Source organism: Merops nubicus, unplaced genomic scaffold (genome assembly GCF_000691845.1).
Source record: "Merops nubicus isolate BGI_N331 unplaced genomic scaffold, ASM69184v1 scaffold5992, whole genome shotgun sequence".
NCBI lineage: Eukaryota > Metazoa > Chordata > Aves > Coraciiformes > Meropidae > Merops > Merops nubicus.
The window spans coordinates 1-23,843 of record NW_008594167.1 but is presented as its reverse complement, the minus strand read 5'-3'; the positions used below and the strand labels follow the sequence as shown (position 1 = coordinate 23,843).

The 23,843-nt window shown below is 38.8% G+C and overlaps 2 protein-coding genes across 2 annotated transcripts in view; both read right to left on the bottom strand.

Moving 5' to 3' along the window:
* The window catches only part of TXK (TXK tyrosine kinase), a 20,316-nt gene extending 7,606 nt beyond the window's left edge, over positions 1-12,710 (bottom strand). Inside the window, exons 1-8 of the mRNA XM_008935659.1 lie at positions 12,695-12,710; positions 6,643-6,697; positions 6,314-6,416; positions 5,292-5,497; positions 4,160-4,225; positions 3,391-3,445; positions 2,506-2,585; positions 993-1,120 (exon numbers count right to left, since the gene is read on the bottom strand). Coding sequence (XP_008933907.1) covers positions 993-1,120; positions 2,506-2,585; positions 3,391-3,445; positions 4,160-4,225; positions 5,292-5,497; positions 6,314-6,416; positions 6,643-6,697; positions 12,695-12,710 — 709 coding nt within the window. The remainder of the gene's footprint in view (positions 1-992; positions 1,121-2,505; positions 2,586-3,390; positions 3,446-4,159; positions 4,226-5,291; positions 5,498-6,313; positions 6,417-6,642; positions 6,698-12,694) is intronic.
* A 4,610-nt stretch (positions 12,711-17,320) lies between these two features.
* On the bottom strand, positions 17,321-23,455 carry TEC (tec protein tyrosine kinase; the record flags this gene model as incomplete). Its single annotated transcript, XM_008935660.1, has 7 exons — positions 17,321-17,519; positions 19,327-19,484; positions 19,840-19,958; positions 21,062-21,126; positions 21,643-21,859; positions 22,024-22,195; positions 23,381-23,455. Coding segments are annotated over 7 exons (884 nt in total), but the record flags the coding sequence as incomplete, so codon positions are not given.
* Between the last annotated feature and the right edge of the window lie 388 nt (positions 23,456-23,843).

The window sequence follows — 23,843 nt, the reverse complement described above, 5'->3', positions numbered from 1 at the left end:
CTCTTTCTTGTTTGTATGACGTTTATGATCTTAAATGAGTACTACAACAGCACATCACTCACTTAAGCAGTCTCTTCCAGCATGATTTCTCAAGTTTGTTTCCCATTGCAAGAAATATTTTTGTGTCTGTCATTCATTTTCTTTCAATTCATGACCCAAAATCTAACAGTGAGTATTTCCCTCACCAAGGAAATACTCACTTGTATTCGTTCTTCTTGTATTAATGGGTCATTCTTCCCACTGGAAGGTGGGAATTTCAGGTCCTTTTCTGTGTTTCCTACAAACCTCCTCCCTCCAGCAAAAGGCTCTGTCCATTCCCATATATCTTCCTTCCTCACTAGTGTGGGGGATCTCTGTATGTTTTTCCATCTTCACTCATTCACAATAAAAACATTTTCTATTGTATTAAAATTATGGGCAGAACCAAGGTGACAGGTATTTTTTAATGCTTAAAATTATAAAAGGCTGCCATCAGCCAACAGTTAGAGGCTGCGAATTCTGGTAGGTTACAAATCAATGTTAGAGAGTTCTTATGCTCCCTAATCCTGCATTTTATTGTTTATGGGATGGGTTTTTTTATCCAAATCAGTGGAATGCTGCCTGCTGATGCACAGCATAGCTCCTGCTTTTTTAAAATTGCATGTATGCAAGTCATTCCTGTAGACAAGAAAAGAGTTATGATCAAATTTCATACAAGTCCCATTCAGTCAAATATGAACCAGGAGAATAAAGAGCAGGAAAATAAATTAACACTGTAAAATTAATTTAATACCTGTAGAAGAGTTTGGTAGTTTCATTTCCCTCATGGTACCCACACACTAGAGCTGTGACTTTGGCAGAAAGGATCGTGGCATATTTGAATTCATTAGCAATAGAAAATCTTGTATATCTCTTTATAAGGAAAGCATTAGAGGAAGAATGATTTCCAATCTCTCAAAAGAGAAGGAGGTTTAAAACATCTGTCATAAAACCTTATCAGCTTGCATCATTACCTGCAGCATTGTGTTGATGATACTCGATGAGTTCAGGAACAGATGAAAAGAGATATTTTTCTGCTACATAATATTGTCCCAAGTGGTTTTTCTTAATGTGATAATGTCGAATATCTCCACTATGGCTTCTGAAATCAACAAAGGATTACAATTTTCAGTAAAAATAATTTATACTATAAATCTTATTGAGTTTCACTTTGAAAGAAAGCACAGGAAAACTTCAAAATCTGGGGTACAGTTCTCAACTTAAAATGTTTGTGTGTAGCTGGGATACTGTTTCAGGAAAAAAGAAAAAAAAGAATCCTTGAATGGATCTCTTTCCCAGCTTTGGGAGATACAGTGCAATGTTGTTTATTTCACAAGTATTTATCCCTATATCATTGCATCCATAGCCATAGTGTTTAACACTTGTTCCTCCTAATTCAGCACTTATTTGCATCTAAGCTTTTAAAATTAAAATGCTCTTCATTACTCGAGTTTCCCCCAAAAGTTAAATACATATTCACGTATAATGTGAGATCAAATTTTCTATTCTGCTTCTCTAAAGGCCACTTATTTGAGCTTTTATTTGATGCATTCATTTTTCTGTATTTCTCCACGCTACCTGTCTTGCTTGCTTTCTATATGTTTTGCGGCCCATCTACCCCTGCTTTTTGTGAGACTCAGAAAAGTAAAGAAGCTAAAGTTTGTATTTCAGGTTGGAGGTGGTTGCTGAAGGTTGGTACCCTGCTACAGTCATGACCCAGTGCCCAGCGCAGGGCTGGTGAGGAGGATTCGTCATATCTTTCTGAGAAGGGGAAGGAGGGAGGAAGAGGATGGTGGTAGCAGCGATGCCTTTGCCTTGCTTCTCTCACCTCAGGCTTGCTTTAAGAGGGATAGAAGAAAGCAGACACTGTTGATGCAGGAGGATGTAGGAGAGCTGATTGAGGTTGTAAGGTTATGAGATGGGATAAGTGTGTGCTGTAGGTGGTTCCTACTGATGTGGGGGAAAAGGGAGTCCTGTGGCAGTCCTCTGGCAAAAGAAGTAAGACTGCACAGTGAGAAGGCAAAGTGAAACTAGAGAAAGTTTGGAGGCAGCAGAATGTGGGATGAATTTACAGTGCATAGAGCCTGCAGAGAAGGGAGGTGATTCCATGTGGTGGACAAAGGCTGTGGCAGTGTGGTGTGGTAGCCATGGCATTTCTTGTAGAAAGAGAGGCAAGAAGATGCAAATGTAAGGTCTTGTTGCCTGCATTACTTCGTTGGGATGCCTGGCTTTGACAGCAGATTATTTGAGGATTTAAATGAGTGTAGTTTATTTTGTCTTGGCAGGACATTTGTATCCTGACTCTCAGATCCACTGCCCGAAGTCATCTTTTCTGTACACAGTGTAGTGAACTCTGCATGAGCAGCACCACAGTAGTTCCCTGCTCTTGTGCACTGCATGTCCAACCTGCCTGCTTATGCTGTGGAGTTTGGGGGTAGATCTTTCATCACCTTTTGATTCACACCCTAACCATGCAAAGCAACTCACCCTTTAGCCCGTGAATACATGGACAATGTAAGAAGTCCTTGTTGGCTTGAATCTCTGACAACAAATGCACCTTCTTTGGACTGAAAATAAATACAAGTAGAGTTATTTCCTGCTTTTGAGCTTGAGTAATCCTCCTTGGGACAGAACTGATTACCACAATCTGTGGAATACCTATGACTACTTGGGAGGGGATAAAGAAGTGGAGAGCAGGAATTGATAGACAAGTACACAGCATAGCAAAATTAACCATGGGAATGTACTAAGTGCCAGGCAATTTCCTGGAGTTAAATAATTTAGGATAATTGTACTCTTCAGTGTGAAGCAGTAAAATTTTACTAGAAAATGCAATTGTGTAGATCACTATAAAAAAAAAAAAAAAAAAAGAACTGTGTAAAACAGTTCTACCTGAGATCTTCCCTGATCTGTCTTGTCCAAACCCTGTGTTAGTCCCTGATCAAAGACCTAATGAGTTTAACTGAGTTAGGCACTTAGAAGTAGGAAGCAATATGGATTTTTTTGCTTTAGACATAAAGAATAAGCAGGGGTTTTGTTAAGCTCTGCTAACCTCGCCAATTTACTTACTACATGGATTTCAGTCTTCAATGTTTCATACAAAAGGCAAGCACAGGGTACTGCCTGTAATTCAATTTATCTAGTATGGAAAATCTACAAAAAATTTGCTGGGGCTATAACTTAAAACTCTGTGATGTCTGGATAGTCTTCACTGTACACTTAACCCAGGAAGTCTTTTTAAGTACTTTTTCTCTTACAGTATACCAAACAGATTTGGGGTTGACTGTGGTAATTCTCTTGATGCCTCTACTGACAGATCTTTCTAGATATCAGTAGCTCTATATCATTAGCTCTGTGTATAAGCTGAGTTACCTTCTGGCGCAAGAGAAGTTCTGCCTGGCTTCTGTTCATGTTTTTGCAGTACCACCTGCAACAAGGAGATAACCTATCCTTTAATTTTAGCCAGTAACAATTAACACTTGCTCTTTTTCACAACAGCAATCCATCTTAATAGTTGTGCTGTTGCCAGTGAAAAAATATGAAGAGAACTACACATGTAAATAAATATCTCTTAATTTGGAATTACTTTATTAGACCATTGTAAATGGCACAACTTTTTCCCCATTTACTGTGATTAAATTTGAGCTCAAACAAAAGAAAGCCCAGGAAAGAGTTATGCCAAAGTGTGGTGAAATTTACAGTCTCTGTCACACCATCAAGCTTCTCTTCTCTAGAATTTTACAGAATTTTGCTCTTCTCCCAGTAAATTAGGTTGAAGTAATCTGAATTAGCTTCTACTCCATTAATTACCTGTTCACAACAGGAAGAGAGAAAATATAGAAATATTATGTTGTGAGCACAAAAAATATAGGAGACATCTGGATTCTGATGTTATGATTTATGCAAACAAATGTTGTTTAAGTGCTCAGTCTTTAAAACTTCATTTTATACACTCTGAGCAAATAGGTCCAAATCAGAATGCTTAATTCATTCTAAGAGTCAAGTTTTGTAACAAATAAAGAGAGCTCTTGATAAACACCTGTTCATGTCTAATAAAGATTGAAGGATCAACCACTAAAATGTATTGCTGCAATCCATTTTTAGAAAAGAAAGCACAATTATAATTTTCAAGGCTACTTACTCATATGTTTCTAAATTACTTTTCTTGTTCTCAGTAACATAGTTGCTGGGAATTAGACCTTCATTCCTGAAACAACATATTTAGGATAATGTTATAACATGGTGTATAATATGAATAGGATTAACATATGCATCTTCCTTTTGTTGCATTACAAAGGTTACTTATACAACTGGCTATGTCATTGGATACTGAATCCTAGTGTGAGAACTGAATAGAAGTTTGAGTCCTTTTATCCCAGGCACAACCTTTCTGCACCACAACTGTAGATGGCTACTGAAATGAAAAAGTCAGCTGGGACAGGTATTTGTAGAGCAGCATATTAATGAAAATTTTCAAGTCAAATCAAAAGAAAATTTAGAAAATATTATATTTCATCTGAATCAGAAACTACCCTCTTCATTTCTGGCCTATACCAGGCTTTTATGTGAAGAAGTATAAAGTGTGTGCTTGCATGTATAAACAAAATAATAATCGGTGCACTCTTGCTGCAAATATGAATTGAGAAAAAGCATTTCAAAGTATTTAATGGAGAAATCTGAATGAAAAGGAGACAGTTATTATATAACATATAACTACATATTACCCACAGAGTTCAGGAGACACTGAAGAATGCAAAGGAGAAAGGGGAACGACATGAAACAAACAAACATGGAAAGGATCCTAACTGAAGTTATCTAACTCTCTAAAATGTCCATGAATTTTGGGTCATGGATTTTGTCTCAGGCATATGTCTTAATAATCTCTATGGTCTTTATCAAGTGTTTATACATATACACTGCATTGTAAAGCATTTTAAGTAAGGAAAGATGAATTTGCACATGGCTCAGACCCTAGTGATTCACTCAGTCCTCTAACACCCTCATGCTGCTCAGGAAATTACTCAGTCTAGGACTTCACTCTGAATTCCCAACAGATTCTAGTCCTTCCACCCATTTCTGGGGGATCAAACAATGCTGAAAATCTGCCTGGTGAATCCATGTACTTTGTCCATAGCTGAACACTTTCAAACCTGTTCCTAAATTGTTACACATCTCATTCTATCTGCCCATTTTTGCAGCACTTGTTTGTTTGGGGTTTTTTTGTTTGTTTCCTTTCTGTGTAGGGATATTGAAATAGATGTCCACTCTCTTACCCATGTTGGTCTCTTGCCTTCCACCAGTGGGGATCATACTGTTCGAGGATAATGTACTCTTCTGATTTCTTGAGCGGTAAATCCAGAGGTCCTCTAGCAAAAAAGTCATAGAGTGCAATAACTCTGGGTTTTTTTGTGTAGTCTTCCAAGGCCTCAGCAGGTAGGGGAGGTAACGGCTTGTTTTTTGACTGCAGTTTCTTTTTATGCTAGTGGGGAAAAAAAGAATCTTTCATAAACAGTCTCTTCTCCCTACTTTTGCTTGCTTAATTCCCCTGCTATTACACCATCTCAGTAACTAAGAGGAACTCATAAAGGTCAGTGTTTCCCCTTTTAAAGCACTATCACCTCCTCACTTCTAAAACAGCTGGACTTACATTTAAGTAGCTTGGTGTAGAAGACAAAATGAGAATGGAAAGTACAGTGAATAATAAACTAGTCATCTACCCAATCGAGGTGACTTCTACACGGTATGAAAGCTGGGACAGCTCCTCAGCTGGTGTAAAAGCAGAGCAGCATTGAAATCAGTGGTCTTACTATGTCTGGAAATTCAGTCCTTTGTCTGGAGAATTAACAAGGAGGGTGCTGCAGACTTTCTCACCAAATTCTCAGGAACACAACAATTTTCTTTTGTTTCAGGTTAGGTTCTAGCTTTGTGCTTAGTGATGCTTTGAAAACTCAGATTAATTCTACCTAGTTCCAGCAAAACTGAGCAGGACATTTCATGTGCCAGCTCAGCAAGGTGACCTTGCACCTGCCCAACAGGGAAGTCCCACTCTTCCCATCTCCATCACCCAAATCTAAACATGGGAGAAGGAACTACCTTGTCCATGACAACAAGCTTGGGAAACCTCATTGTGGCCCTGTATTCACATCAGTATGAATCTCCAGATACCTCTACCCTGCAATTATTGTGCAACAAAGAACCTTGCATGCTCAAGACAGTTAGTCCTCTGCTTGTTCTCATATTGAGCCACCATATGGCACATCAATTCTCTCTTTTCACATGCCAAAATGTTACTTACCCTGTACTTCCAAGTAGATGCATAGGAAGTGTCTGGTTGTGAGGCTGAGTACTGGCTCGCTCGGCCAGTATCAGGGTCCAGGTTCATTTTAGTTCTCATTGCTCTGATTTTGAAAAATGTGAAGTATTTGTGTGAGTACATATCTATAAATATTTACAGAAAAACATTAATGGATATATATGCTTTCCTTCACATTAGGGATATTCAGAGTGTCTTTAAAGTTCTGTATAATTAGGAGTTTTACTGAAAATAGAGAGATTTTAAGAAGTCCCTTATACATAGATATTTTGGTCATCCTAATTGCTGAAAAGCTTAGGCACTTCACATACCTTTTTTGCACTGTGCAGCAGCAGCAGCAGCAGAAAACAGACTGGATGGTGTGATCTGTGAACAAGAACATTTTCCATATGTGCAGTGTTCCCATTTGTTTGCTTACAAAAGTTACAGAATTATGGACTACCATACATGCTTAGCCCCATTATTAGCCTTGTTTTACTATGAGATAGCTAGCAAAACATTAAGGCTGAATTTGCAGCCACAAAAGAGAGCGGAGCTTTCCTGCCGCTTTCTGTTTGCTCCCACTGTTTCCCTTACAATGTCTTTGCAATTATGAGGCCATGTGATGAGTTAAATCAGCTCACTAAATCAGAAAAAAAAAAAAAAATCCAAACATATCAACCAGATATGTACCAATCTGACCAATCACACCACCCCATGCAAGAGCTAACCGGTGCAATGAAGGGGATGAGAACATCACTAGAGACAGGAGGTAGAGAACTGCCCCCTCCAGCACTGATATAGTTTTTAGATCATTCAAGCGAAATAAAAACCCACATTTGCATGACAAGCTTTTTCTTCCTGTGAAGTTTATCAAAGGAGACACACCACACTGAGTTCTTTAAAAATAATACCGATTTTCTTATTTCTGCTACAGACATTAAGACAATATATGCATTAGCCTATATTTAAAGTCCTAACAAAAGATGTTCTTTACACTTATGTGCCAAGTGGTTGATAATACTGAGACAAATACAATGGCCACATCATCACACACATCATACATTAAAAAAAAATCTATTCAATATAGCTTGTATGAACAGCAGAGAGGATATGGTATTAATAATAGGCTAGAAGGCATTAAGATTTGAATGAGGTAAATAAATGGTTGACATCTCTTCTGGTCAACTTCTCATCAGGCTGAGACCTGCTTCCTCCAGTATGTGTTCCCACAGCAATTTAAGCCAAGCTGTGACAAACCTAAGGTATGCTCCCCTCCCCTTTCTCTCTGCACTATTGTTCACTTCAGCTCCAACTGAGCAAGAAGCAAGACAGGATGCTAAACTGGCAGGGAATTGCTTTGCTGGGTTGGATCCCTCAACCATCTCACTGCCATGCATCACTGGTGGGCGGGTGGGTGGGACGGCAGCAGCACCAGTGGGACAGACTCAGGCTCTTGGGTGCTTGTCATGGTTTCTTAGGAAGCATAAGAGTCAGGCATGTAGAGGTAGGGCTCCCCTCATATTCAGCTATACTGACAGAAAATAAACTTTATATCCCACTCCAAAATGTCCTATTTTTCTCCACAACAAAGGACACAGTATGAAAAGAGGCCTCAGAAAATGATTTGAAACAGGCTTTCCCAAGTGTCAGTATTTTGCTGCTTTATCTTTCATATGTCTTTGTACGGTTTCACCAGTCCCTTCCACTTTATTTGTTTTTCCCTCATGATGTTTTTGGCTTTTTGATCCTAATAACCTAATCCAGACTGGAATTAAGAGAATGTCCCGTTTGGTGTCCCATGAGACTTTTTGCCAATGCCCATTATGAAGAATTCACCCAAGTGTGCTGGAAGCATGCATCCTGAGAACTTAAAGCAACCTTACTCCATGATAAAAATGTAAAGTATTTTCTCTATGAAGGTACATAATTTAGCAAATCTTGCACTAATAAAAGAAGAGAGAATGTCAGATGTCAGAATGATAAGACCAAAGTGAGTTCTTAGTAGGAAGAGGAAGAGACCTGTCTCATAAGTGTTTTGGTTAGACTATTTATCTTGAAAGTCATAGGGTAATTTCCCTTCGACTGTTGCATTCTGTGAAGAATCTGTTGTGTCGGAAGCTCGCGAGCCTACATTAATCATAAGATACTATCAATTGTTTGATATAAGTTTCCAGTGACAGCTATGCAAAATGCAGTGATTACAAATGCCCAAGCCCACTAACACAATTTTCTTTAAAGAAACCAAGGGATATGATACAGGCATTGCAGTTTATTTGCTGCATGGTTTTCCAGTGTACATTGAACTATCCCTCAGCTATTTAAAACTGTGTTTCATAAACGGTGAACTTCAGGGATGAAAAAATTCTTGGGTTTCTTTTATGTCAGCCAGTGCCATAAAGTCTAATCAGTTTATAGACTACTTAGTGATGTACAAAAAGGAATATGACATTTGAAAGCTTGTCTGTTTCTTCTTATTAAACTATCAAGTCTAATTAAATATATTATTCCTCATCAGGTAATTTGCTCTCCTTATAGAACCCTTACCAGAAATATTTTGAAGTGGCACTCTGGAGTTCCAATGTAATACTAGGATGATATTCTAATAATAAAATTTTAAAGATTTGGCTGTTACCAGGAAAGCAAGGGCATCAGACCAATGTTGCAGACATGTCATTCTGTCTTTTTTTTTAATTTATGACCCAGTGTTTTCAATAAATTTATAGTGTAAGCTCAGAAATCCTTTTTGTCTTCAGTAGATTTCAGACTTTCTCTGTTAATGGATGTTTTTCATGTTTAACCTCTTCCTTTTACTGTGTTAAAGGCAATTAGAAACAAATGAATGTATGTGATGTTTTTAAAATTATCCCAAGCATATACAATATTAACAGTTTAGTTTCTTGTCCATAAAACAACAGAAAAGGTATAGGCTAAACCTGTAATTATGATGCTTCCTGGGACATGTGCTTTATTTGTGAGTGATTTTTCCAGGGGTAGAGTGTCTAACCCATGAAAGATCACAAAATACAACCAAGCTCTTCAGGCTAAAGTTTAAGACTCAGATTAGACTAAATCCGTGGGCCAGATAAACCCATGGTTGACCTGAGTTGCTGTTTCTGGAGTAGCAGCACAAACTTTGCACAGTTCTACAAAGTTCACTTCTCCTCATTTCCTTATTGGAATATTTTAAGTGTCAAATCATGGCCTATCAATCTAGCAGATGTCTATCATCCTAAAGATTATTTCCAGCTCTTTGAAAATGAACCTGGCTTTACACATCTGTTTGTAGCAGCCTCACCACTTCTAAAATTCTTTTGTCCATGCATTAGTCCTAAAGAACTCGTGGAATGAAATCAGTAGAAATCAGTAAATTAATGTGGTGCAAATTGTTAATTTTTGTTCAGAAATTTGTCAAGTCTGCCAGGAAACATTATCAAGGAAACAGAAAGACCTTCAGTTCTGCAGAGCTAAGTCCTGCTTTAGTTAAATTGACTTAAGTCAGGAAGTTTTGACCTGATGGACTGGAATTTCAGCATCTTGAGCAAAGCCCTATGTATCAATCTCTGCATTTTACATCTTTTCTAGTCATTGGTAATCTTCTTGCACAACACTTTTTCTCCTCTTAATTAAAATAATATTTTTTGTGTTCCTAACTCACTACAGAAAGGCCCAAAGCTGCTCTGTGTTGTGAATTTAGAAAGACTTGGGCAATACTGCAAATGATGAAAACTTCGATACACTGAATGAATAATTGGATTAAACTGGTTCAGATCTTGACCTTCTGCAAGTGGCCAAGAAAGACGTTCACACTGTTGGCTGCCTCCAGGTGCCACAGCCTTGCTTGCTGCAGTGCTACAGGAAGCCTACATTTCCTGCCTGAAGCTTCTCAAAGCTACACACACCCTCCTGTGACTCAGGCTCTTCCTTCCTTTCTCTTTTCTTCTATTCAACAGCTATCATATAAACTAAGAAATGCTAATATTTTTTTCAACTCACACATTTTAATGAAAAGTGCTTTTAACATGCAAATAAATTGAAAATGGATTTTTAGAATTTATCCATCTTTAAAAATATTTCTTCTTGATTTTCCTTTTTGCTACACCCTAATGCAAAACACTTAAATCAATGGAACTATTCTAGCTTCAGTTTTGGACTAAGGACACTTTCTTAAGCAAAACACTCTGGAATTGTCAAAGGGTGTAAGAGTCACATACGTATTAGTAGGTCTTTATGTACACACCTTGGTCCCTAACTCAAGTAACCACATTGGAGAGTTCATAAATTAAAAATTAGTCAGTGATGGTATGAGTGAGAGTTGTGCTTCAGCAAAGAAATCGCATTTTGGATTCATATTTTGAAGAGAATAGAGATACCAATAAGATTTACTATGTTATGAATGTCAGACTGCTTGAACACAGGAAAGCAATATGGGCCAAAAGAAAGAACTATTCCATAATTTTTAACAGTAAATTATTTTTGAAGTCTGTTAAAGTACTTATGGACCTTTCATTAGCTTCATGTCTCACTTCTCTGTTTCCTACCTACCTAAGAATTTTTTTAAAAAATCCCTGAGAAAGTGGTCAAATCTTGCTTTCTTTCCACAGAAAAGAAAATTTCTTCAGCATTCACAGCCCCACCAGACCTTTCAGCCCACATTTCCCTGAATTCTATCAAAACATAAGCTACCAAAACACATTTGGTTTTGACCCCCAAGTTAAGTCATCACATAGCAACTAAAGTCAACAGCTTAAAACCTAGGTTTAAATCAATCAAGGTGAGTATTCAAGTGGTTGTATCTCAAATATGCTGAATCTTCCTTCCTCAGTTGTGTACAGAATTTAATTTCTCCAATCTGTGATTAACTCTTGCAACCTCAGAAAAAGTTCCACCAATTCTACAAAAAAATTAACACAAGAACAAAAATGTAGTCCATTTCACTGCTCCTATCTTTCTTTCTGCATATTACTGTATTAGGAAGAGGACAGTTGCTTTTTTAAAAAAGTGTCTTATTATCTCCCTGGTGGCAGGTTAACAAATATGAATCCCAACACAGAGCCATGATAGCCTATCAAATTACAATGTCCGAAATCAGACCCTTTATCATGCACAGTTCTGAAACAAGAAAAGATATCATGGCACAAGAAGCCATGGAGGAAGTGGAAATACTAGGAAACTGGTGTTGAAGCCAGCCTGACAAATATTCAGTCTAAAAATTTGCAGCTGACATTTTGATAACCAACCTAGAAGCCTGAAAACAAATTTATCTGGGCACAACAGAGCAGGAAACCTGAGAGAAACAGTAAAGAGAGAAGAAGACAAAAAAAAAAAAAAAAAAAAAAAGACTGGTAAGCTGTCAGGAACAACCGTTTGCTTGAGAAGCTGAAAAACAGTCCAATGAAAACAGAGGAAGCACAGTGGTGGAAACACACAAGTCCTTTGAGATGGTCCATTGCTGCCAATAACTGGCCTGATAAAGTGCCATAATACCCAGCAGTATGCTTTGGGTTGATAACACTGTCTGTACAGGTTGCCAGTTCACACACCTTTATATGTGCAATCTGCCTCCTATCTTCAGTTATAACTCACTCTCATTTGCAACCTTAGGAAAGCATTATCAAAGATAAAAGCAACAAGCTAGAGATTAATTTTTATAATTTGCATTTTATCCTTTTATGATCTCACAGGTTTCTTGGCTTGAGTTTCTTTCCCTGATTCACCATTTCTCAAAGCACTACTAATTTTGAAAGCACTGTAGTCGGTGCTGAAGACTTGCACTCTTCTGGCAGGTTTTGTGAGAAGTTCTTGCTCTTGCAGTGGGACAGCAGGTTAACAATGTTCAGCACTACAAACTCAGTTTCACCCATCAAACCCAAATCTTTACCGTAACACACAGTATGACTCCTGATGTGGCATGTCTGTCGGTTTTCAACAGTGCTTGAAAAATCAATAATCTAGTAGAAAGCCACAGTATAGCCGGATTCTAAAAATACTTTAAAAGTATTTCAGCTTTTTACATATACAAGCTGAGTCTTGCTTTCTTCCCTGTGAGTTAATTCTTCCCTGCAGGAAGGACAGCTCTAGTTCTAACCAAACGTTTTATTCATGTCTGTGTTCTACATGGTTTTAAGGACAGTATGTCAGAATATCTCCCTATGTGTATGTAAAAGTAGCTGCTTTGCTGAATCCATCATATTATGGATTCATATATGTGCAGTGAATTTGAAACTCACGATAAACAGTCTCAGTAGAAATCACCTGAGCAGCACAACAGAAAGCTGGCTGGTAGTATTTTTATGGCAATATTTAAATAGCTCATTTGCTAAGTACATTGCTACTGCACAAAACAAAACTGCAAGATCAAAATACACAACCCAGTTTACTTACAGGTAGAAAGAATCATGTTTGGTTGTCCACTGGTATTCAATTGAAAATGTAAACCTCTCTTCATCAGTTGTGCCAGTAAAACAGCTCTAGCTGAGCTTTTTTCTCTGATATGAAACATGGTAAACCACAAATGCTGCTTAACCCCACCTACTTACCTTTTTTTTTTTTAAAAAAAAAGCCCCAAACAGACTAGATACCAATCTCCCATATGTTTTAAAAAATTTTATATATTAAAATCTGACTGCTTTCTAACACCAAGCAAATATTTTACAGAAAATAAATTATTAAAAATCAATCAGTATGGCCAGGTCTTAAAAAAAACAGAGGGGAAAATACAGTAGCTGTAAATCACAGTATTTGGTTCTGTTCAGATAATTTTTTACCCCATTTGAAAAAAATATAACTAAAATTACAAAGTTGCAATAAGAAGGGGAAGAAGGACTGAAGTTGCTTGAGGGAGCTCATCCAGAAGAAAGAGTGGTGCAGCATTTCAACCTGCCTTTGAAGACACCAGAAGAGTCAGCAAGACAGTTGCCTTCAGAAGTGTTCTAATCCTTTCCAAAATTAACTAACTCAGGCTACATTCAACTAAAAAACATGTGTTCATTTAGAAACTAGGTGCCTCACAGTTCCTGACATCCTAAGTATCAAACCCAATGGTGGGTACGCAGAAATTACGCTCAGGTAGTGGGAGCAGGCAGGCAAAGAGGTCAGATTCAATGCACCCATTGCACTGAGGAAACGGCTGCCAAAAGTCACAGAACCATAAAATGGTTTGGGCTGGAAGGAACCTTAAAGATCATCTAGTTCCACCCCCCCTACCATGGGCAGGGACACCTTTTGCTAGACCAGGTTGCTCAAAGCCCCATCAAGTGGTCTTGAACACTTCCAGTAATGGAGCATCCACAACTTCTCTGAGCAACCTGTTCCAGTGTCTCACCACCCTCACAGTGAAGAGCATCTTCCTCACATGCAATATAAATCTACCCTCCTCCAGTTTGAACCCCTCATCCTACCACTACCCTTGTAGTCCTATCACCTATGCCCATGTAAAAAGTCACTCTCCAGCTTTCTGGTAGGCATCATTCAGGTATGGGAAGACTGTTATAAGGTTTCCCTGGAATCTTTTCTTCAGGCTGAATAATTCCAGCTCTCTCAGCCTCTCCTTGTAGGAGAGGTGTTCCAGCCCTCTGATCATCTTTGTGGCCCTCCACTTGATCTGCTCCAACAGGTCTATGTCATTCTTGCGTTAGGGGCTCCAGAGCTGGACACAGAACTCCAGATGGCATTTCATGAGAGTGAAGTAGAGGGGGAGAATCCTCTCCCTTGACCTGCTGGCCATGCTTCTTTTGATACAGCCTGGGTTACAGTTGGCTTTCTGGGCTGCACTCGCACACTGTTGGCTCATGTTGAGCTTTTCATCAACCAGCACCCCCAGGTCTTTCATCCTCAGAACTGCTCTCAATCCATAATCCACCTGAGTTGGTACGGGCAGATGGAGCAGCACGGAGTCCCCAGGCAGGTGCAAAGGAGGAACTTTATTTACAAAAAAACCAGCCTTTTTATGCCGTTAGTCAACCATTAGTTTACACACTCTTTAGGCACAACAAACCCATTTTAACCAACCACCAAATACCACAGTGCAAACACCCAGCATGCCTCATCTCCTCTGTTCTAGCCGAATCACTCTCCCAGAGCCCTTCTCTGCTGAGCCTAAGTGACAGGCTTGAGTCGTGATTGTACCAGGCCTTCCCTTACAAAGCTGCACCTATTGGCTACATCCACCCAGCCTGTATTTGTGCTTAGGACTGCCCTAACCCCAGGTGCGGATCTTGAACTTGGCCTTGTTGAACTTCATGAGGTGGGGATGGGCCCACCTCTCTACCCTATCAAGGTCCCTCTGGATGGCCTCCCTTCCCTCCAGTGTGTTGACCATACTATACAGCTTGGTATCTGCAAACTTGCTGAGGGTGCACTTGATCCTACTGTCCATGTCACCAGCAAAGATGGTAAGCAGCAGTGGTCCCAGTATCAATCCCTGAGAAACACCAGTTGTCACTGCTCTCCACTTGGACATCGAGCGGTTGACCACAACTCTGAGTGCCACCATCCAGTCAATTCCAGTGGTCCATCCATCAAACCCACATCTTTCCAATACAGAGACCAGGGTGTCGCGCAGGACAGCACTGAATGCTTTTCACAAGTCCAGGTAGATGACATCCACTGCTCTTCCCTGATTCACAGGCACTGTAATTCCATCATAAAAGGCCATCAGATTTGTCAGGTATGATTTTTCTCTCGGTGAAGCCATATTTGTTGCCAGAAATCACCTCTTCATTTTCCATGTGCTTTAGCAGGGCCTTGAGGAGGATCTGCTCCATGATCTTGACAGGCACAGTTGTGAGACTGATTGGCCTCTGGTTGCCTACCTCTTCCTTTTTCCCCTTTCTGAAAATGGAGGTTATGCATCCTCTTGTGCAGTCAGTGGGAACTTCAGACTGCCAAGACTTTGCAAATATGATGAAAAGCAGCTTAACTTCATCTGCTGGTTCCCTCAGGACTCACAGATGGATCTCATTGTGTCCCATAGTTTGTACACTTTCAGGTTCTTGAGATGGTCTTGAACCCAATCTTACTTACAGTAGGTGCATCTTCCTCCTCCCAGTCATTGCCTTTGCCTTCTGCAGCTTGGATTGTGTTTTGTCATACACATTAATTATATAAGTATTGTAAAGAAACAGGCTTGAGTTTGATTTTCCTATGCTTCATTTGTGTTTTAAAGGAAACATTACTTATTACTGTGGAACTTCTCATGAGGAATTATTGAAAGTATTGGCAACATCACACTTTGCAGGGTCTCCTGAAAAAATGAGAAACTGGGGTGGAAAGGAGCAGTTAGGGAAGGAAAGACAAGCTTGGCTTACCTTTGATCTTCCACATCCTTTTTTCTACTACAGGTAGAAAGCCCTAGATTTACCCCTTTAACAATAGATGCTGATGGTATTGATTGGGTAGTTGTTTCAACCAAAAATTTTGACAGTCTGGTTGGTATACCTTCAATTATCTCCTGATACCTTGTCATTAAGAAAAGAGAAATAGCCATTTAAACATTTTCAGAAAATCCGTAACTTTCCAATGGAATAGTATGAGACCAAGAAATAATGTCTTCCAAGAAACGAGAGGCTTCCTTCCTTTGGAACATAAAGGTTTAGGCAAAGCAGTGCGGGGATGTAAGCATCTGCAAAATTGATTACAGAAATACTCAAACGTAACAATGATGGAATGTATTATAGTAATTATAGTCACCTTTTATAATTTGATTGGAAGTAAACATCACCATACTCCTCTCTGCCTACTTGTAAAAAATTACAAGTTTTTTATGATCTATTTTCTATTACACATGGTGCAAGAGCACAAGTAACAAAAGAAAAACAAAACAGGAGTTACTGAGGAGGTGGCTACAGTAAAACTGAAGTGCAAGTACTCCTCAGACCCACTGGTACAAAGTTAGATTAATTCAAACAGGCTTCAGCAAGGCTGTGGAGACATTAGCCTTTAAAAGAAGGAAAAGGACATTAACTTTTAAGGAGACTTCAAGCAATTCTGCACTTAATATTCTGTGTGTATACACACAGATTGTCATAACATCATATTCACATGAACAAGTTTGGTTTATGATGCACTGACAGTAAATTATAGACAAGACAGTAGGTGGTTCCAAACAACAGTTAACAATTTTTATTTACACATTTGTACTATGACATTTTCTGTTAAGAACAGAAATGTTAAATCACTGTACATGCAGGTGACAGAGAAAGAGAAGCCCTCCTTAAACACCCTTGAGAGCTTTACTTTTTTCATTTACAACCCCACGTATTAAGTTGTGTATGTAAGTGAAGGTAGGACAAACTTGTGCTTGAAAATTTCAAGAGGAAAACACACTTTATATAAATAAATTCATTGAATTTATATATTTACAATACATACAGTATATAAATTATTTTATAATTAGTCCAAAACAAGGTATTATGGTACACTGACAGCCAGTTGTGCTGAATCTTGGACTTAGTTTTCACAAGTAAATATCTAGACTAACTGTGGGAAGTGTCTCTGGCTGATCAAACAACCTAGAATGGCTTGGGGTATATCACAGCTCAGTTCTGAAGCAAAGCTTTTTGAGTGTTACACTAAACCCAGTCTGTGCTGTTAACAACCAACTATGTGCAAATGAAAAAGGTATGTTTTGTGTTCCTGATGTATCATAAAACACTCATCAGCCAAGAAAAATGTTTCTGGAGAGTCTCTGGAAACATTTCAGTGTCAGTAAATAGCCATTTATAGATACCTTCAATTTTTAAGCATACAAATCACTACTAATACTACTGCCTGTGTAAAGAGAAACTCAGAAACATGGACTGGATGCACATGGACACACCCACTAAATGCATACTATGCTTCTGGGCTTTGGCCACATTCTCTCTCTTCCTCCATTAAGAAATCAACTTGCCAGCTATGTAATGCTGAACTTTCAGAGAAAATACAGACTGCTAGTATTGCTGAAGATACTGTGCTCATTTCCCAACATCATATAAAACTCTCCTTCTGGAGTGGAACCAATGTTACAGACTCCCCACGCTGTTTAACAGCACCCAGCAGCTTACAGGATCAGGCTTTTAAAAAGAAACGGTGAAGCCACATCTCTCGAAAGTTGTTTCTTTCCTGTACTTGTGCTGCTCTTGTCTTTTTTTCAGAAAGCATCTTCACCCTCTGCAATGTCAATGATTGAGTGAAGCAACTCTTCAAAAGTTGGGCGTCCCTCTGGTTTCTAAAAACAAAAAGCATGCACAGCTGTTGTCAGAAAGCAATAAAGTTGTGTTGATCTTGATAAATTATTTGTCTTAATATCACTGTGACGATGCATTTACCTTTTAATCAGATGTGACATGCAAAAATATTTTCTTGTGTGGATTTTGGATGTGTCAATCTCAGTAAGTGTCTTTTTTTTACCACTTTGAAAAAGCATAAATAGATGTTGCTGGACTACACTCTTCTTGTAATGCATTATTTTGTATAGTGCTACACTTTCTCATTTTTATTGCCCATTCATATCTCCCCCAATGAATTGCTCCAGTCTTTCTGTACTCAAATTGTTCATGATCCTAAGAATCATGAATGTCACTATCTGAAGCTCTTCCACTTCAAAGTTGTTTTCTGGACTCCAAAATAAAGCTGCATCATAGAGTTATGCAATGGCAACCTTCTTCTCCTCTATTTTCCATACAGTTCCTTATGTGTCATAACATCCTGTTTCTTTTGTGTAATTACAGCAATACACTAAGGTAGTCTCTATGTTGACCTTGCTGACAGTTAATTTAGCACCTTCTGAATGTACGGGTAACTTGCACTTTTTCTCTATTTATCAACCTCTTTAGATTTGCTTCACCTGTTCAATTTTGAAGCTTCTGTATTCACTTCCCTCTACAAATCATTAATAAGTTTATTAAAGAAGGACTGAGGCACCTACAGCTAACCATATTTTATGACAAAGGTTGACAGTGTATTGCCATTATTTGTGTCCTGTTTGTGATTCACAAAGATTGTTTCTCTCCTATGTGATGCGTGCTTAAATTTTATTGTTAACCCAATGGAATCAATAAATGTTTAATCAATACATTGATGTTAATATAAATCCTATAAATTCATGTTAATATTCAAAAAGCATTAACAAATCACTTATCAGTATCTTCCAGGTAATTTATTTTTCCATTTTAATGACCATTTCAAGCGGGTTATCAAGTACAAACAAAATTTAATGATCTGTAGTTTCCTGGCTCTTGTGAATAGCTGTTCTGAACTAGGGATGTATTTGTCATTCCGCAGTTCTCCAGGGCACTATTGTTCTTACTTTTTTTTTTTTTCCTGCATAAACTAACAGGTTTGTAAGTTTTAGACCTCCACCAGTTGGTTTGATGACTAATTGCTCTTCTCCTCCAAGACAAGCATCAGAGAGTACGTCATCTTTATTACTGGGAAAGAGCAGTTTTACCCCAGCACTCGCTGTGGCAAAGACTAACTAGACGTAAATCATATGTGGCTCTTTGCAGTCTTTGTTTCATTGTTTGTGCTTTCAAAATTAAGAGGCGACTCATTAAATGCACCTAACCTCCTAGGGTCCCTTCTGCTTTAATGCTATAAAAATGGTTCTATACTGATTTAGTCGATAAAGTATTAAATTTCAGTTTGCTGCCCCTTTGATCTTTGTGCAAATTGCACAGTCAGTATCTTTCTAGGTTAGAAAGATTAATAGTACAGTGTATTTTTATTTTTATAAACCTTAAGATTTGTATTTAGATTAAACTACAAGTTAATCTGTATTTCTTATATAATTTATAATCAGATAATGAAGCATTCCTTTAAAAATATTTTCATTCATTCTGGCACATTTCTATACTAATTAACAAACTGAGGCAGTATCACAGCTCTAGTTCAATTGCAAGCCAGGTCAAAATTGGTCTTAACAATAAACATTCACAGCTGATAGAGGTGGATAATGTCACAATGCTGCAACAGAGATTAATTGCTGTTGCTAGAGATACAATTTTTCAATTCAAAGACAAAAAAAAGAGTATTACCTCCTGCCAGCACATCATCATCATTTCATACACCTGCTTACAGGCTAGTTTGGGCCGATACAAACGATGTCCTTGACTAACCATTGTTACCACTTCATAGTTGGAGCTTTTTTCAAAGGGCATTTTTCCTTCTGTGAATACTTCCCACATTAAAACACCTTAAAAAAAGAGAAAAATATTAGTAATTAATGTTAAGCAAATGAATCCTTAAAAAATACATTTATTTTGAGCCCTGAGCTCAGGATTTCTGGTAGATAAATAGTTTAAGATCCATGTTCTAGAAAGTATTCATATGTGTCATCACTGAAAATGTTTATTCTAGTAGCATGGGTTTTAATAAACTGTTCTAAAGGGTCTCTGTGGAACTTTACGTAGGCATGAAATCATGGCAAATGGTTTCTCTGAGCTTCTTCTCAGAAGTTGGAATCCTTCCCAATAAGTGTAGATTAACTGCTATTAATAAAATTTAAAAAAAAAAGGTGCTTTCTTTCAATGATGAAAGAATTGTCTTACCGAATGACCAGACATCTGACTTGCTGCTGAATCGGCTATAATTAAAAACTTCGGGGGGGCACCACTTCACAGGAAATTTAGCACCTGAGGAGCTTGTGTATTGATCATCAAGGACATACCTACAAAATTAACCCAAAACCCCACAACAACAAGAACAAAAAAAAAGAAAATATTATATCCTTCAGTCAGACTCTAAGCCTGCAAATTATAATTTAGATATGAATTTGAATACTAGAAGCTTATATTGCCACCTAATGGCCATGACTGTTAGCATCACACGATAAAAACAGCTTTTCTGGGGCAGTACTAAAGCTTCAGTCAAGACCCAGTTCATTTTTCTTATGACTTCAGAATCTTCTCTTATGATTATATTAGCTATACAATGCAGGTCTAGGCCACCTGCAAGTTAAATACCTGTATCACAAGAGAAAATGATGCAAAAGCATACATTTCTTGCTCCATTTCCTACCAGCCAGACTGAATTCAGATGTCAGAGGACATGCAAGCTCAGCAGCACAGAAAGGTGGCAAAAGCCAAGAAAAGCATGGTCAAACCATGGTGCTTTAACACCTTTCTTGCAAGTGCTGCTCCTCACCCTTTGCCTCACCCACACACCACCCACCTGATGTAGCACCCGAGGGTGCTAACAAGGGCAGGAAATTAAACCCTCTCCAGGTCTCTGCACCTCCCAAGCACTTTGGCTAGCAAGAGGCAACTCCGAACCATCTACCACAAGAGAATCCCAAACTCACCGAACAACCTCTTTCTATCACTATTTTTACCAAAATACAGATTAACTATTATCTCTGCAGCACAAGCTCTGCTGTCCAAGACTCAAGCTCTAATATGCCTCCTAAAGACTAAATCGATGAGATTTTCACAAATGCTAGAGAAAGTTGCTAACAGAAGACCAGTCAGACCAGAGTAATTTCAAACCCAGGCCTCTCATGGTATGCACAAAATACACTTACTTCTCTAGAGAATGCACTGCCTAGTTTTGATCTTCCAGAATTAAAACGTGTAAGTTAATCAACAGATGATCACAGAATGAACAACCTTTAAAGACACTGCAAAACAACAAGCCAAAGAATGTTCCCTAGAGAGGTCAAAAAAGATCATTTTTGCCTGTAATTTTGCTGGACATGTGTTGCTTTATGGCTAAGTACAAGGTTTAGGTGATTTTCCCAAATCTCCACAGATGTGCTTGTACACTCAGCCATACCTGGTCATTCCAAAATCCGACACCTTGACCACACCGGAGTCACTGACCAAACAGTTCCTGGCAGCCTGCAAAGGGAAAGGTTAGAGTTGGATGAAAAACCTGCAGTCTCCTGCAGACACATTACTATAGCCTAGGGAGGATTTTGTTCTCATAACTTAGCAAGTTCATCAATTTATCAAGTTCAGTGGCACATTCTCATTATTAAAAGTACATGTGCATTTGCTCTTGACAGCACTGTTTCAACAACTAAACCATTTTGTTAAAAAGTCACCAGAGCAAATTACCATCTCAAGGGATTCATGAGTGGTGAAAATAACACTATTACAGAACAGAGAAGCCATTATATCAGCACAAATAGCCATTAACTCTTCATATAAATTCCTGAGCTATTCTATTCCATTATGGGGGGAGAGGGAAACCTCTCATCATTTTCTGTAGAGCAGTTTTAGAAACGTGATTAGACCCTGAAGAGCCAACCTCAACTACTCCTCATTTTCTGCAAGAACAAAAGCAGTAATTTACAAACAGGCTGTTTTAAAAAGGAATAGATAAGTTCAAAACCAAAAATTTCAAAGATTTACCAGGTCTCTGTGGATAAAGCTGTTTCTCTCCAGGTACTCCATTGCCTCACATACATCTTGGCACATAGTGAGCAGGACATCCTTACTTAAAACTCCCCGTTTTTGTCTCAGGTAATTGAGAAGGCAGCCATGCTCCATGAACTCTGTCACAATGTAGATAGGTCTCTGTTGTGTGCACACGCCATAGAGCTGAACTAATTTAGGATGTGTTAGCTTCCTGAAAAGATTGAGATGACGTTGTTACTACTTCCTCAACCCAGTGCTAGCTCTCCACCCCACAGAACTGCAAAAATAACACCTGCCCAAAGCCTTTTATATATAACCACTATGTGGTATCAGGGGCCTAGAACTGGCAATGAAAGTGCCAAGCACACAACTCACATCATTACTTTAGCCTCTTCGATGAAATCCTCTTCATACATCGCACCCTCTCGAATTGCCTTGATGGCCACTTTATACTGTGCCCTCCACTTCCCAAGGCGCACCACACCAAACAGACCGCTCCCCAGCTCTCTCATGAACGTCAGTTCCGAGGGGTTAATTTCCCATTTCTCTATAAAACAGAAAAACCAAGAGTCCACGACTCCTGTTTTAAGGAACTTACTGAACTTGTAAGTGATAATAAAGAGGAAAGGGAAACTGGATTACTAGTAAACTGGGGAATTTAGGGAAAAGTAACTTGAAAACTGAACACTTCTATACCTCAAACCCCAAACTTTTAGGCAGATATGACCTTTGAGCATCTCCTCACCAACACAGAAGGAAAAACTCCAGCTTTCCTGAGGCCAGTAATTGCATACTGATATTATCAGACTTGATCTCAACAAATTGTCATGGTAGAAAGTTGTTCCAATGCATAGAAGCTGCTCACGTCACCTGATATGCCATGCTTAAAACAGGTTATTCCAAATTTATATAAACAAAAAGTAACCCCTCTGCAAAGATCAAAGGGACAACGTTGAGTCAGAAGTCTGGAAGATTATGAAGGAGCCTAAGGCACAGCTCATTAATAGGGCTGATCTCAAGGTGTCCGCAAAAGCATGGAGAAAGATGCTGAATTCCCATGGAGCACCAGTGACACATTCTGCCTCTCTTCACTGATGCCCTTAGCACCACATGCCTACCACCAACCATGATACCTTTGCACGCCAATCCTCTGAGCAAGGGTCTCCACAGTACAGCTTAGACTCCTGTAAACTTAGTCACAGTACAAAATTAAGTCCTTTACAAATGTTTTGGAAAATATTAGAATCAAAGAACCACTCCGGTTGGATAAGACCTCTAAGATCATTGAGTCCAACCATTAACCCTACTCTACCAAATCTACCTCTAAACCATATCCCCAAGCATCACATCTACACACCTTTTTATATCCGGGGACAATGACTCAATGACATCTCTGGGAAGCATGTTCCAATGCCTGACAACTGTTTCAGTGAAAACGTTCTTCCTAATGTCCCATCTAAACCTCCCCTAGAGCAGCTTGAGGTGATTCCCTCTTGTTCTACCACTAGTTACTTGTGAGAAGAGACCAGCACCCACCTCTCTACAACATCCTATCAGGTAGCTGTAGAGGGCAATAAGGTTCCCCCCCTGAGCCTCCTCTTCTTCAGACTAAATAGCCCCAGTTCCTTCAGCTACTCCTCATAAGACATGTTCTCTAGGCCCTACTGTACCATCTTAACATACATAAAATCAGTAGGAAAGATGTGTGTGGATGAATATAACATGCAAGTACCGTAGCTGAATCCTGCTGTTGTTGGTGCTGTTGTCTTCTTTGGGGTCACTGGGTAACGCAGCCTGGTAACGAGACCTGAGTTTCAATGATAATTCGAGAGACACAGTTTACTTCTGAAATGGTGCCAGGCAACAAATCAGTCACTGCAAACTTCAACAATGATTAACAATATAATATAATACATACAACTTTGACCCTATTTTCTGCTATTGCATTGTGTTGTCTATTCAAAGCGGCTACAAGAGGTACACAGGAGCACTCACTGCATCTAACTTGTTACATCTGCTGGTGAGAGATGGATATAGATACACATATTTGGGCTTTACAGTTCTGCTGGCACCAAAAAAGGCTGAAGACCCCTCCCATAAGTCAGATCAGAAAGATTATCTAAAACTCACTATGTTAGTTTTGATCATTTCTGTTTTCCACCAGTTTCACAAAGGGATTTTTTATATATATATAC